Below are 16,089 nucleotides of genomic sequence, written 5' to 3' on the forward strand. Positions count from 1 at the left end.
CTCTTTTTTTAAGATGATTTATGGAAATTAAAATTAAAGGTAGGGGTCTAAAAAGAAAACAGGATGATATGGATGCAAAGCTAAGCTAAAATATTTGGTTAATCTTTATAAAATACTGTTATGTTTGTGCATTCCACCACTACAACACTATATCTATACATGCACACTGTAACAGAACTACAGTTTTTGTGCTCTCCTTGCATCTCCACTTGTGATTGTCGTACCTTTAAGTACTGGATGTCTTTAACTGAAGTGAGCTCAGGTAGTCCAGCAGTCAGCATGAGGGCAAACAGTGTAATGAAGAGGTTGCCGTTCTTCCTCAAGATTAGATAGGCCTCCTCACAGTACTGTCGGAAACTACAGGAGCACACAGAGACAAACACATGTTAGTCATTTTGGAACATGGTTTCAATTACTTATTTGCTTTCTAATGAAGTCTATTGTATTTTCTTAAAAACAAACAAATAAAAGCCATAAATCAGTCAGATTTTATCTGCACCAATGTGAAAGCAAAAGCTAAAAGAGAACATGCGAAAAGTACCATCCATTGAAACTCAATGGAGTTGTTAAGAGAGGTGGAAAAAGGCTTGAGAAAAACTGCTCTGCTGTGGCTCTAAATCGCTCCCTTTTAAAATTGTGAGATGGGGCTTTAGGGGATGATTCACTCGTCAATCAAACCCCATCTTTCTTGAACTTTATTATAAAGGTTTTTTTTCCCCACTCCTAAAACCAATACAATGTTCCAAAATACATTTCAGTTTTCTAACAAAGATTTATGCACAGAATTTCTTAGTGCAGCACAGACTGCTGACCACTGAACCCATTACAAAAATAACTGCTGTGCCCATTTGATTCAAGTTTTGTTTTTTTCCAGGAAACTGTAAATACAGACTATAACTGAGCAAAAAAAACAAAAAAAACAAAAAACAAAAAGAAAACTCAGTTTGTATGCATGTTTTTTATTGCAGTTCACTTCATAATTGTATTTGAGTTATTTGATGTATAAAACAATGGTAAATGGACTTGTTTTTACACAGAGCTTTTCTACTCTACCTGAGCACTCAAAGTGCTTCACACAACTTGCCTCATTCACACCAGCACTTTTTTCAATATAAGAGCTTTCTATCCAGCATGCATTCATGCTCTACCTCCTGAGCTACAACCACACATGCTAACAAAGTACACATGGTGAAGTCAGTGATTGTGATTCAGGGTTTTTGTTTACACTGTTTGTTGCTAGCAACACAAATGTGTCTGAGCTAAAGGGTGGACCAACACGCTCTTTGTAACGTGACACACTTCCTTTTCACCATGCAGTAACTCGCTGCACTCATGACTTTGTCTCTGCTTGTAAGCATTTTGAATCCACCTTTTTCCTTGCAGACTTCTGAAGGACACAATCACAGTTGCTCTTCTAGTTTTAGTAAGAGCTTGCTGCATAATTTTTTTAAGCACGCAAAGACCACAAAAAGACACCTCTGATTAATACTTCTTGTGATCCAGAGGGAAATGCCAACTGTCACATTTTGTGCACAATGTGCCAGATATTAAACCACAACTGACGCAGCAATGCTCCACTACTCCACTTTTCTTTTTACAGTATGCTTTGCTGAGTGATAAAGGTTATTTTCAAGCTCACGCTCACATCATGCAGGATGTGCATCTCTGCGCTGCTCTTCACCAGCGCACTGCTGTGCAGATCAGTTGTTGGATAACTTCAAATGTTGCTTCAGCATACAGGGTCTTATGCATGCAGACATGTAGTAATTGTAATTAAACATTTAATGCCTTGGGCTAGTCTTTAAGCTCTTCAGTAGTAATGAAGACATTATTTATATGATTGGTTCATTTATTGCTCAATTATAGTAACTTCAGCTGCAGAAACATTTGATGTTTCACAGGACTTGCTTCTAGGCATCTACCTTCTTGTGAGACAGTTACAAATGCAGATATGCATATAGGCCACAATAACAGATTACTATACCACACGGGTATTTCCACTTCACAAAATGAATCATCTACTTGTTCCACAACAGATCAGAACTTTGTAAACAACCGAGAGCAATTGCCTCGTAATGCCTTTGCACACCACCGCCAACGTGCACCTCATTCTGCAAACACAATACATGCACCATTCCACGTGACTGACATGTCTGAGCTTCGGTATCATTATCGCTGAGCAATAACTTAATGTAGTATCAAACCCATATTTTTCTTGACTTGGCAGCAGCAGCTCTGCACAGGTTTTTCTTTTTTTAAACTTTTTTTTTTCTTCTTTCCTTTAGCAAAAGAAAAAGAACCAGCAACAACAGTTACCAGAGCAGCTTTTAGATTACTAGAGAACATAATGCCTTACATGGATGTTTTCTATTATATTTGGATTGTCCAAATTTCATATAAAGGAAGAATAAAAGTAGAAAGCTGTATCCTTCACTGAGCACATTTTTGCTCAGTGACACATGCTGTTCACCGAGTCTCTACTGCCAACTGCTGGAGGGAGAAGGTACTGCACTGACACTGCTAAAGCTGTGATGTCATTCCTATGTGGCTGTAACCATTTTTTGTTTTGTTTTTTTTAAAGTTTGCAGATGGAATATCACTTCAGAGTTACTTAGTTAGAAATACAAATGGAAATTGAGCATTTTCTGTCATGTAATGTATGTAGTTTTTTCATAGCATGATGAAGTCAGTTGCAATTTTCAGGATGGTAAATCAAGAAAAAAAAAAAAAAAAAAACAACAACCAAGAAACAACAACTTAACATTTTAGTCTACTTTCAACTTACCAATCATACACTTGTGAGTTGCTAAAACCTTTTACTCAGCTCCATTATAGTAAGGGGATGTTTCTAGGTCTCTCTAAAATGCTGACTCTTGAATCCTCACCAAGAACAGGAAAGCATATCAGATCACTCCGGTTCTCTGATCTTTACACAGACTTCTGTCAAAGAACTGATTTCAAAGCACTGAATAGCTTTGAGAGAAAATGCATTTCTGATCTGCTCGTATGAATAAAGTTTGTGTATGTCCCCAAAGTTAAAACAAAACTGGAGAACCAGTGTTCAGATACATGAAGTGTAAAAGCTGAACTCCTGTAGTTCTTTTGAAACTATTATGTTTTATCAAGTATTGAGCTACCTAGTTCCACCCACTAGACGTCAATTTAGGAGGTTTCTGGGTATGAGTGGACACTATGTTTCTGTAGAAAATTCTTGGTAATAGTTGTAGTTTGACCAGATTGTGTAGCCAGTCTGCACCATTTAAATGAAATGAAGAATGGCAGCATGCATTTAAGACAGCAAACTCCTTCTGTTGCTGCACCCCCTTGTTCTGGCCACCCCCATGATGGTCCACACTATACTGCAACATTTACTCTCTTCAGTTGTAAAGCTTTTTATTTTTGTCTTGTATTAAAATAGTTACATTTTCCTGTATGAGTGCTGCTAATAATAATAATAATAATAATAATAATAATAATTAAAGCTGCAAGCAGCGTTATGAGGGCCCTCGCACCCCCGGCGCGTCGAGCCACGCCCAACACCTGAAACCAGCACGTCCGATCTGATGTCACATTGATGGAATTCATGCATTTAACCACCAGCTAACATTTCATCTCGTTCAATCATGATTAGTTAGTCGTCCCACTAGGTGGCGCTCTAACCATTAATGACAAATGGCATAACAAACATTTCCGAGCTCGAGTCTCATCACGCCTATGACCTTTGGGAGAGATTGAACATTGTGTTTTTGAGTGACAGCAGATTACTGCTTTTTGGCGAGTGACTGAAACCACGTGCCGCCATGACCACCCCGTTTCCCTGAATGTAAAAAGCTTCGCAATTTAACATCACAAAGGTCTTTAGTTTCCACACACTGGAGATCGCATCAATCTGATGAAATCCCTTTGAGGAGTTCGTCAAAGTACGGTGCCTGAAAAGAGGGGAAAATGTCGCCAAAATTACACATTCATTTTAAAATGGCTGACTTCCTGTTGGATTTGGGATATTGCTCCAAGAGACTTTTTTGTAGATCTTCGTATCTCCTATAAGCTTACCAGGTTTCAGACTCATAGATAAAAAACAGAGTAGGGGCTGTGGTTTTGAAATTTTGTAGGGGGCGCTGTGGAGCCATTTTGCGCTATTCAAGGAAAATGGTTACATAACAACAAAGCCTTCATCACATTGGAGGTGTGGGCCAAATTTAAACCCTCTATAAACTTTCCAAGCCCCTCAAAAGCCACTTCATTTTTCATGGTCAACCGCCTTCCCACCAGGGTGCGCCGTTCAGTTTAAAGTCACAATTTTCGCACTGAAGCATCATGAGGCACTGATGGTGATATTCACCGCTTTTGAGGTGGCCACAATGAACCTGTGAAAATCAGTACAACAAAGTGAAAGCCATGACATTTCCTGTTGCCACTAGGTGGCGCTCTGCATACTCCTGACAATGGGCACATCAATCTTTTCAGGGCGGGTCTGACATCATACCTGTAAAGTCTGGTTCTGATCAGCTTGGATTTCATTGAGTTATACTAATTTGTTTCTCTATGGCGAGACATCAAAGTTCGCCATTCTGCTGGGGTCACACCCTTTCGCGAAAACTCACAGTTTTCACTGTAACCCAAGACCAACTCCTTAAGGCTTTCCTGGAGTAATTTGAGGTTTCAGATGTCACCCATCACTATACTGTACCCCAAAGTGTAAAACATGACATTTCCTGTTCCCACTAGGTGGCGCTGTCCCTTATGTCAAATATGGCAGTTGAAATATGTTCAGGGGTGGAGCCTTATCATATGTGTGCTCTTTAGTCCAGCTCGGACAATGTATGACGGAATGAGAGGCAATAAAATTTTCATGGCGAGTCATCGAAATTCGCCGTGGCGCCACGGCCTCACGGTATTGTGAAAACTCAAAAGCTCCGCAATTTAACATGGCCCAGGTGTGTAGTTGGCACTGTCCAAATTTGAAGTTTACAGGACCAAATCCCAAGGAGGAGTTCGTTAAAGTACAAGGCATGGAAATGGTAAAATCAGAGCCAAAATGTCACCTTCAATCCAAAATGGCGGACTTCCTGTTGTGTTTAGGATATGGCCATAATAGACTTTTTTGTGCGTCTACTAACAATAGATATGTGTTCCAATTTTCATACATGTAGGTCATACCCACACCGGGGGCTCGCGTTTTAGATTTTCCTAGGTGGCGCTACTGAGCCAATTTTCCCTGGCCATGTCTGAGGACATTAAAATACGTAATTTTTCACCAGACCTGACGCGTGTGCAAAATTTCATGAGTTTTTGAGCATGTTTAGGCCCTCAAAAAGGCCCTTGTTTTACCTGAATAATAATAATAATAATAATAATAATAATAATAATAATAATAATAATAAGAAGAAGAAACGGAGCAGATACAATAGGGCCTTCGCACTCTCGGTGCTCGGGCCCGAATAATACATTTCACCATGATGTAGTTTACAAAAGGCACTTCTGGTAGCCGTCTTGTTAAAGTGTGCCACACAAACTTAGCATCAGACAGGAAAACCAGAATTAGGGCCTTAAACTGTACTTGCTGGTTTATTATTAGTCCAAACAGAGTAAGCTATCAAATGTAAATGAATATCAAATTAATCTTGATACAAAAACTTGACTGAATTGCAATAAATGGATGAAGTTACAGTTTGAATCACAGTGGTTCGTGTGAACAGAGGTGCTGGGGCTGGAGGTAAACAGCAAAGTGAAACAAACCTGCCAAACTTTTCTGTGTTTCCAGTCTTGCCCTGTTGTATGACGTGGATGAAGTCGTGTGTGAGGATAAATGGTACACGCTCCCTTTTGATGCCAAACTTGGACTTGAAGTTGCCCAGGATGTGACCGAAGTCTATGTGAAAGAGCTAAAAAAGAAAACAAAAAAACCCCAAAAACACACAAAGCCAATCAGTGAAGCCTGTGGAATCAGGAAAAACCAGGTGGAGAATGGAAAAAGAAAACTCAGATTGTCTAACCTGTCCATTGCTGCGGACCATGATGTTGTCACTGTGGCGATCTCCAATACCCAGGACATAAGTGGCTACACAGTAGCCTGCACATGACAGAGTGAACTCCTCGATGGCCCGGTCAAGAGCATCACTGTAAATGCACAACCACAAACAACACTTAAGATCATTTCTGAGGCTGCAGTCTTTTATCTGATCACCGGGCTCCAGCTTACCCAGAGTTCCTCTCTTTGAGCCAGTTAAGCAAAGCATCCTTGTTGAATGCCGCAGCTGCTGCTACATTGCTGCTGGTCAGCTGGATGTTGGCGATTGTTTCTGCAGATGAGACGACCTCAATCAGCCCGGTGCGGTCGCCTGTTGCCAGGCAACCATATGGTACAATTCTGTATAGACGGAGGAGAGCGTAACAATATCAGAACATTTCTTATTATTTTCGGTTTATACATGGATAGACACTTAGACACTTGAAATATCTGATGTAGTGACTTTTGTCCTTTAACATACAAATGAAGTAATTCTCAGATCTTGCTCAGTAATACATGTGTGACAGGTTTCTGGGTAAGTAGATAAATGTAACCGTGAGGGTTTTTTTCCAACTCTCTTTTTGCACTCCCAGTGTGGAACAATACTTTGTTATGCGGTTGGTCATGTTATCGCCAATGTTTTCACTTTAACTTCCTTCAGTTCCACAAGATGGCAGCAGGTCCTTGTTTTGTCACGTGGACCTCCTTACAATGACCTCTTCACTGTTCTATTAAACACAGTGCCCTCCTAGTCTTTTAAACCTAATACTCTACACTCAGAGTAGGCTTAGGTTAGAGATTTTATTAGCATTTTGACAGACTTTAATGGAGACCAAATGCCTTAAAGGCATTTGTTTCTCAGTCTAACTCATAAATTAAAAAGCAAAGTAAATTATAATAGAGACAGCTGACAAGGAAGAGTGCATGTGATAAAATATCTCAGTATTTTTATTATATCGTCCCTGTTTTTATTCCCAGTGTCCCACTGCTTTTGAACTGTGAACCTGTGTCCCTGTAATCTGAAACACTGGCCACAGGCTCAACTGTCAAAACACCCCCCTCCACTGCTTAGCTCCAGATGTGTAGGTCTATGTATAGAGAGGGTTTTTGCAAAGTGTGAATTTGATTAAAAGGTTTTTGCCTTTCAGAATTGCACAGAAAATTTCTGGGGTTGATGCAGCTTTTAGAGAGCAACCCTGTGTAACATATGTACACAGCATGTTCAAGTAATTCTAAAGAAAAATGATGGGGTCATTTTTTAAATATTATTATCTATTAGCAATAGAATATATGGGTCAGGGTGTAGTACATGTGTGCCTGTACACAACTCTGTATACATGTTTAGAAAATGAGGCCAGAGGTCTAACTAGCACGGGGAGATTAACTCCCCACAGAGCACAGGAAGAAGAAAAACAATCTTGACAAAAATCTGTCAGTCTAACACGCACACACACAAAAACTCACCTGAGGTCCAGATTTGCCTCCTTCCAGAGAAGGTCCATTAACCTCAAAATCTGGAGGGTCAACATGTCTTGTCTTAGGTCTAGGAGTAAAAGTCAAGATGAATACTGGGAAAATGCCTCAGTTTGGAAAAAAAAGGGCAATATTAAAGTAGAAGGACGACTTTTCTCCTTCCATTCCTTTGCCACTTCCTGCTTCTTTTAATCTCCGCCTTTCCAAACCCCCCTCCCCCCTTCTCTGATCCCTACCGTCTCCATTCTTAAAGATGATTCCCAGGCTGTCTCCACTCAGCAGCTTGTTGTTGTAAACAATCCAGAGGGGCTTCATCTTTGAGTCCATATACCGACACTTCTCCACACTGTAGAGAGAAAAAAGACCCATCAGCTTCCTGTAAGAGCAAAGATTCTCACACTCCGGTATAAATACATAAAAACTTGTGTAATCTTACTTGATGTCAGACAGCAGGACACTAGGGTTTAGAGGGGAGTGAAGGTCTGAAAGAGTCTCCGAGTATCCACTCTGTCTTAAACATGTCATCATGGCCTCCTTGGTCAACATTGCTTCCTTGGTTTTACTACGAGTGTTCTTGATGGTCCCTAATTTAATCAGCTCATTGACTGACTTTAGCTTACTCAGGGCTTCCACCTGGAGTATCAAGAGAAGAACAATGTAACAGAACCAAACATACAGGTTTGATTTAACCCTGTGAACAAAGTTCTCCTGTTACTAAGAACTGATATCATTCTCCTGAAATAGACAATGTCAGCATTGTGTCACCACTGTGTATACGCTACCAAACAGGAAATTTGGCCAGATAAATGATAAGGAAGTCACAGGATGATTTGAGAAGAGACTGTCAAAACCAACAGTGTAGGGGCCAAAGGTCAGCAGGCAGGATGGGTGACAATGCTGACACTGGAGAGGCTAAAAATACCATAGAGCTACCCCAGCTGAACTTAATAATAGATCAGCACTAATCTGTCAGGTGTGTGCAGATTTTTCAAAGTAAAATTGCAGTTTCTAGCAATAAAACATTTCAGCATATTTGAGTAACAGAAAACTGTTGATGATTTATTAATTCATTAAATCTTAATAATGACATATGTACATCATGTCCTGACTGCCTGAAATAACAGTTGCAATACTTTAAGATTTCTGCCTCCAGCAAGTTTTAAGATTTGCAAATGAAAACAAAGCAGTCATCACTTTTACCATTTTTTTTAATAGTGTGAGAGAATAGGTGTGTGTGGGTGCGTTCAGCTTGCCTGTTTCTTTAGAACCTCAATATGAGGGATGTTGCTTCTACAATAGGCTTCTAGGATTAGCGCAAACTGGACTGAAACAGCTGGCATGTGGATCTCTGACCTGTAGAGGGCAGCACAGAGGAGGAATGGACAAACGAGAAACATCTAGAGATTTCAAACATTCCCTCTCTTTCTCCCTTAATTTGAATATGTAACTGTTCAAAGCCTGCATGTTTATTTCCACAACACTCAATTGTCTCCACACACACAACCACACCCACCGTAGATGCCAGAAGAGGAAGTGTCCAATCTGGCGGTTTCTTTGAGCACGCTCTAACAGGAAATGAGTGAGGGCGCAGTCATAATAGGGCTCGTAACGCAACACCTGCACCAACTGTAGCAGGTACTGTGACAGTTCCTCATCACTGATGAGGGGAAAGAAGAAAAAGGAAGACAGAAACTTAGAAAGACCATTAAACAGTAATGTAATCCAGTGTATGATTAACAGCATTTAAAGCAGACCAAGTGTGTTTGTGGTCAGTTGATGTATATGGAACAAAGAAAAAAAAAGCATACTTTATTGGAGTGTATAATAAATGTAATATATGACAGTGAAGTCTACTGCATTTCATAAAAGTGTGCAAGGATTTACCTCATGTCCTTTAGACAGCGCACAGCATACTCTCTGACATACTGGTCAGGATAGTTGAAGTCCAGCAGCTCCAGAGCATCTCTAGGACTCAGTTTGGGCCAAATCTGGAGCAGTGCCTGGAGCTGAGAGAGACAACCAACTTTAGAAACAGATATGCTGACATTTAATCAGTTAGATATGATGTGTGACCAAAAAGGACAACAGATCCTAAAGCATCAAAATCATTCTCCTGTTTAGAGCCATCTTCTCATGCACCTTCTCTTATTTTTAGATCACTCCTGTTATATACACTGTAGAACATCTGAAGTGCAAAACTCATTATCCATTTCAGGGAAGTTGACTAAGTTCGAGGAAGCCAAATCTGGCAAGTGGCCTAGGTGGTGAGCAAGACTGGCCAAAAAAACTCCCATGTTTCCTTAGCACACACTACAGTTGTGATCATCGTCTGAATATTAGAGCCGACAGCCTCACCGGAGGACTAATTTACGCTACACATAGCAATAGTACAGAGATAGAGACTGATACATTTTACATCAGGTAATGCTTTTAGTTTTTAAATGGACCTGTGAATCAAATGCCCATGGGGGGGGGGTCACACATAATAAAGATGCATATAAATTCTATAGTAACAACAGTTAGGATTGCAATTTCTTTCCTGTAAATACGGTTGAGTGTGAGTGACTTTATTATGATGCAGTTAATCATTTCAACAGTGATAATCTCGCCCCCAAGTAGAGACTCTATCACAGGCTTTTTGCTTCATCTGTGCCGTGACCGACGGCTCTCTGCTTCTCACAACAGTGCTGGCAGCTGTGGGTTTATTATTAAATTAGATTTTAGTTTCAAGGAGGACAGTTTAAATTCAGTGCAACTTGTCTGCACTCATAGATGTAGATGAAGGTATGACCAAGTTTCATAGGACCCTCTTAACATTGCACATCATATCCGTGCTGTGTATTTTTGACACCAACCCATAACATTTGTAGAGCTCAGACCACTATACATTGAGAGACACTATCACACATTTTATGTCAAAAGTAGTAAAAATATGAGACTGACATTTGTGCATAAGCTCAATATATGAAATATGACCTTTTCTGAATTGTATGGGATTGCACTGAATCAAACATAGTTTGCTTTTTAAAGAATCATTTTAAAACCTTGAAACAAGTGCTGACTTAATATCATTATATCCTCAGTAACACCCCATAACAATGGATATGCTTCCTAACCTGGGCCATGTCCTCATGTTTGCTCCACTTGACAGAGAGTAGCAGCTTGGGCAGCGACTGGGGGAAAGTCTCACGACAATCTTGTCGTAGTGTCCAGATCAGATCCTTTTCATTTTCACAGAGCTGAGAGACCGGGTCACGCTCCATGATCTCCTTCAGCTCCATGTAGAATTTCTTAACACCACGACCCTGAGAGCAAAACGGTTCAGAAAAGAGAGAAAAGGTCAGCTGGGTTTGGGATTTTGAGATACAAAGGAGCAGAAAGGTGGACGTAAGGAACTCAGAGCGTGTAGATGAGCAACCGCATTTACTGTAAATAACCACATGAGGGCAGGAGAGCATTAAAGTAGTAACATTCTCACCATCTTTGCAATGTGCATGAGTGTGCCAAGAACTAGCATTCATTTGTTTGTTAAAAACTTGTAGTGTCTGATTCAACAAAGAGGCAGGATTTTAGTAGCTACAAAATGTAACCCGAGTCCTGACATTCACGTTCTTTACAGGTAAATAACAGCTGAGCTGTACAGCGCTCTATACTAATATGTAACATGACACGCTGTAACAATGAAATTGCAACTTTTAGTCAGCGATAATCTAGTTTCTCTCACGCACAGACTGCATATTTAAAAAAAAGAAAAAAGAGACCGTGTTCAGGCATGCCCTCTAAGTAACAGCAGATTACGTAACTGGCTGTAACACACCCATGAGTGGGTTTTCAGTTGAGGGGCGGTAAGAGGAAAACGTACATTTAATCTGATTAGCGTGCGTAGTTTTGTACTTTTGAAGAGGATTTGAATATTTTTGCAGCTACACCCTGCCAAAGTAATAACAATGGGTTTCCAAGGAAACTAGCAAACGGGTGCCTGTTGAGGTTATATTTGTATTGTGTGACTCTAAGAGTGTGTGAGGAGAGAGATGGGCATGCTGCATCATTTCTCACATTTCGTGTAAGCCATCATGTAGCAATCACTACTGTGCTTTCAGCTTCGCTGCACTTTTATGTATTCTGAATGAATTCAATCATCTAAACACATTCGCACACAGTCAACTCCTTTTTTGTATATGAACTCACAATGGACACACAGTCAGCGCTGACCATCTCTGCAGCTTTTTCCAGTATCTGCAAAAAATTCAAATGAAAAAAAAAAAATGCATGAGTGAACGCACACTGATGCATCAGAGTGCATTAAGCAGGCCAAGCACGTCCTGATCCTCTCATGCTAACAGCTACCACTTCATCATAATCACTAGGTACCATTTTGAAGAGCACTAAGCCACTCTGCTGACAATTTCAGCTGAACTCATGCTATCAAAAAAGCCGATACTCAGTTTTTCATTCGCAGATGAATAGTGTTTATCCATACATCACAAATCTAAGCTAATTGGTATGTTTTAAAAGGGCAAATGGGTTTCATCTTATTAATTTGACTGAATATGACGATTGACTGCTGTGTGACCTTGTCAAAAGGAGGGAAGACGATGGGGTGTGAAGAGTACTCTGGGAAGTGGATGTGCAGTGCTGTAGCGTTCTCAGTGTATGGGTTGGTCTGAATGGTTCCTATGGGGTTCAGCATCTCTTCAAGTTCATCTGGGCAGGAGAGACACACATGCATAGCTGATATGAATTTGCCCTTTATTAATTATTAAATTATACCGCGACTTTGTGTGTGTCTATACCAGGAAATGATGACCAGCAGTGCAGGATGATGTCTCCAGTCTTCAGCTGCCCTTTATAGTCAAACACCATGGTGTTGACCCAAGCTATGGGGTAGTGCTGGATCATACAATTAAATGCTAGTCAATATAAGATAGTTTGGAAAAAAGGCACTTGTCTGATAATGTGCGTCCCACTCACCACTTTCCCCGCCTTGCGGATGGTCTGATACTTGTTGATGTGTGGATTTTTGGTGGACTTTTGCTTCTTAACCTTGTCCATCACGGCATAGATAGCAAAACAAAGGCGGGTCATGCGGGGCAGGTCACAAACGGAGATTTCAAACTCCACTGTGTTGTCTTTCCACGTGTGCTCTGAGCGCCCGCTACTCTCGTTGCTAACTGCCGGCTTGCAGAGAAGCTCTGTACCGTGAAAGAGCCCCGCCCTAACCTGGACCTGTGTACGGCAGGAAGGGTTGAATTTTACAATTACAAGCCAACCTGCCAATGGCCATAGATGCAAACTTAGACAAAATATCTCTGCTAGTTTGTGTGAAACTGGAAAGACAGATGGCACAGGTGTGTTTGCAGGGTTTGTGCAGTGACAAACTAATAGGTACACACATGACTTTTTAATAGATGCAAACAAGAAGAGTTTACCTTGGCAGTTTCCTCTGCGTTCACCTTGCTGCCTTTCACAAGAACTATCCTAAAGGGCTTAGGCACGTCCCACACACACGTCTGTACTTGCTGCAGAGGAAGAGTGAGAGGAAGAAAAAACAAAAAAACAAGAAACTGAGGGACTGGCATAATGTACTGTGAAGATATACACACTCAAATGCTTAAAAACTAAATAAAAAAACAAAAACAAAAACAGCAACAGTTCCAGACGCAGGCACAAACAACAGGAAAGGTCAGGCAGGTCAGTCTGATGTCAAGCCAAGTGGATTTGTGAGGGTCAGCAAGTCAGCAGAACAAACAGGGTCACATGACACCTACAAACTATGAACAACGCAGCACACTTCCTGCCCGTCTCTTTGCTCCTATGTGATTAGACTGATGTAATGTCAACGTGATCCCTTATCAGAAAAGATGGAAGTACGTTTGTTTGATTCTACTGTTGCAGGCAGAAACAGCTCCATGTCAAGTAAAGCATAATCACAAAAAAACAAACAAAAAAACCACTCCGTACTTCTGTTTTCTTTTCTAATTATCAGTCAGCTTTCCAACAGCAGAGCATCCAATAACCACTTCCTTGCAAGAAAATAAAATCTCACTTCCTGTCTCAAATAGCCGCAATTCTACAGCAACCTTATTAAAGTCTGCCCAGTGTCCGTTTCTGTCTGCTTCCTCTATTGCACCATTCTTTTCTATGGTACTTTAAAGAACACTGACAAGACTGACATAATAAAGAAAAAGCACAGAAAATATGCAAAAGTCCACAAAACAAAAGAAAGACACTTTAAAATGTAAGCTTTTTTTAGACTAATTAGAACAACAACAAGAGGAAGTGATAGGAGATGTAATCATCATAGACCATGAACACATTTATTTACACGTGCCATGCACTCACTCAAAATGATTTATATCTTAACTCAGTGGACAAAGAACTTTTTGGATCTATATCTGTCTGCATTTAATACGGTGGAAAGAGTTACATCCATGAGTTTCCATTACCTGTGATGAACAGTGAGATTTAGCCACTCATATGACAAAGTTTGGAGATGCGTGGTTGCATCATACACTGTGCTTCAGATCCAGTTTCATACTCTGTGCTCTACTATTAGCCCTTAAACAGAGCAGCATTTAGTGCATTTTTGATGGCAGGTAACCCCCCCCCAAAAACCAAAAAAAACCAAAAAAAAAACCCCCCACAAAAAAAACCCCTAATCTTCACAATACTGTTAGTACACATTGTCATTGAGAACCACAACAACTACTGAAAAATCATAATGCTTCTTAACTGTAGTTAAAACCCTGCCAGGTAAAAACTGCGCCATCAGTAAATAGAAAACCTTGATTACACTTTCCATATCAGCCCAGGTCCAAGTGACATACATTTAATCACAATCAAGGCTTCACAGATAACAAGCAAGGTGTTACAGCTGTTTAGTGAGAGGGTGATAACTGAGGTAGGAATTCTCTTGTTGTGATGTTGAGAGAAAGAAAAAAAAGTTTGTTTTGATTAACAGACATTTCCAATGTTGAGCAAGAGGCGTTACAAAAAGGAAAAAATATACCAACTTTAGAGCTGAGGCAATTAAAACTAATTCAAGTGAAATTAAATTACAGGTACAAGATATCACAGGGAATTTTGTTCTTGGAATAAATGTCACTTCATGATAGGACACGAATCATGAGAAAATGATGGTGATAGTTTCAGTGCAGGGAGTGTATGCTACATGCAGTCAAACTGAGAAATGGAAGGGCGGTGAAATGACTGGCTGTTAGTACTGCAGAGGAACAGAGATCTTAAATCAAGCAGGTACAAAGTATAAGGAAAGGTTATGAAGCCGTAGCTGTTCCTGCAGCGTTACATAATAAATTTAACGTTTCAATCCTTTATCAGATAACTCATGGTTGAAATATTTATCAACTTTTGAAACCACACATCACCGGGGCTTCAACAGTATCAGCCAATTAAAACCCCTAGGAGACTAGCTAATGAAGGCTAATGAAATTCAACCTGACATTTAAAATGTGGATGCACGCATTGAGCTGTGATGTCACTGTGCACCTGCAAGCAGTGCCAAGACGCTGGCAATGATTTCCTGACAACGTGGCAAATGCTGGTAGTGCAGTACAGGCTGACACACTGCCTCATAAAAGAGACACCTGCCAAAAGTACTTGTTTACTTACTAAACCTCCACACCTGTGCAGGTGAATCAACTAAAGTGTACAACTTTTCTTATACAGGGAGTGCAGAATTATTAGGCAAGTTGTATTTTTGAGGAATAATTTTATTATTGAACAACAACCATGTTCTCAATGAACCCAAAAAACTCATTAATATCAAAGCTGAATGTTTTTGGAAGTAGTTTTTAGTTTGTTTTTAGTTTTAGCTATTTTAGGGGGATATCTGTGTGTGCAGGTGACTATTACTGTGCATAATTATTAGGCAACTTAACCAAACACAAATATATACCCATTTCAATTATTTATTTTTACCAGTGACACCAATATAACATCTCCACATTCACAAATATACATTTCTGACATTCAAAAACAAAACAAAAACAAATCAGCGACCAATATAGCCACCTTTCTTTGCAAGGACACTCAAAAGCCTGCCATCCATGGATTCTGTCAGTGTTGTGATCTGTTCACCATCAACATTGCGTGCAGCAGCAACCACAGCCTCCCAGACACTGTTCAGAGAGGTGTACTGTTTTCCCTCCTTGTAAATCTCACATTTGATGATGGACCACAGGTTCTCAATGGGGTTCAGATCAGGTGAACAAGGTGGCCATGTCATTAGTTTTTCTTCTTTTATACCCTTTCTTGCCAGCCACGCTGTGGAGTACTTGGACGCGTGTGATGGAGCATTGTCCTGCATGAAAATCATGTTTTTCTTGAAGGATGCAGACTTCTTCCTGTACCACTGCTTGAAGAAGGTGTCTTCCAGAAACTGGCAGTAGGACTGGGAGTTGAGCTTGACTCCATCCTCAACCCGAAAAGGCCCCACAAGCTCATCTTTGACGATACCAGCCCAAACCAGTACTCCACCTCCACCTTGCTGGCGTCTGAGTCGGACTGGAGCTCTCTGCCCTTTACCAATCCAGCCACGGGCCCATCCATCTGGCCCATCAAGACTCACTCTCATTTCATCAGTCCAT

The 16,089-nt window shown here is 40.4% G+C and overlaps 1 protein-coding gene across 1 annotated transcript in view; it reads right to left on the minus strand.

The window, feature by feature from the left end:
- The window catches only part of pik3cb (phosphatidylinositol-4,5-bisphosphate 3-kinase, catalytic subunit beta), a 50,308-nt gene that overhangs the window by 2,514 nt on the left and 31,705 nt on the right, over positions 1-16,089 (minus strand). The window contains exons 8-23 of the mRNA XM_084950273.1: positions 12,913-13,002; positions 12,455-12,709; positions 12,277-12,373; positions 12,057-12,187; positions 11,672-11,719; positions 10,600-10,788; positions 9,368-9,489; positions 8,997-9,140; positions 8,737-8,836; positions 7,920-8,116; positions 7,720-7,829; positions 7,475-7,553; positions 6,203-6,370; positions 5,997-6,120; positions 5,740-5,885; positions 225-357 (exon numbers count right to left, since the gene is read on the minus strand). Coding sequence (XP_084806399.1) covers positions 225-357; positions 5,740-5,885; positions 5,997-6,120; positions 6,203-6,370; positions 7,475-7,553; positions 7,720-7,829; positions 7,920-8,116; positions 8,737-8,836; positions 8,997-9,140; positions 9,368-9,489; positions 10,600-10,788; positions 11,672-11,719; positions 12,057-12,187; positions 12,277-12,373; positions 12,455-12,709; positions 12,913-13,002 — 2,133 coding nt within the window. The remainder of the gene's footprint in view (positions 1-224; positions 358-5,739; positions 5,886-5,996; positions 6,121-6,202; positions 6,371-7,474; positions 7,554-7,719; positions 7,830-7,919; positions 8,117-8,736; positions 8,837-8,996; positions 9,141-9,367; positions 9,490-10,599; positions 10,789-11,671; positions 11,720-12,056; positions 12,188-12,276; positions 12,374-12,454; positions 12,710-12,912; positions 13,003-16,089) is intronic.

This window comes from Perissodus microlepis, chromosome 14 (genome assembly GCF_051167445.1).
Source record: "Perissodus microlepis isolate ML-2025 ecotype Zambia chromosome 14, ASM5116744v1, whole genome shotgun sequence".
NCBI lineage: Eukaryota > Metazoa > Chordata > Actinopteri > Cichliformes > Cichlidae > Perissodus > Perissodus microlepis.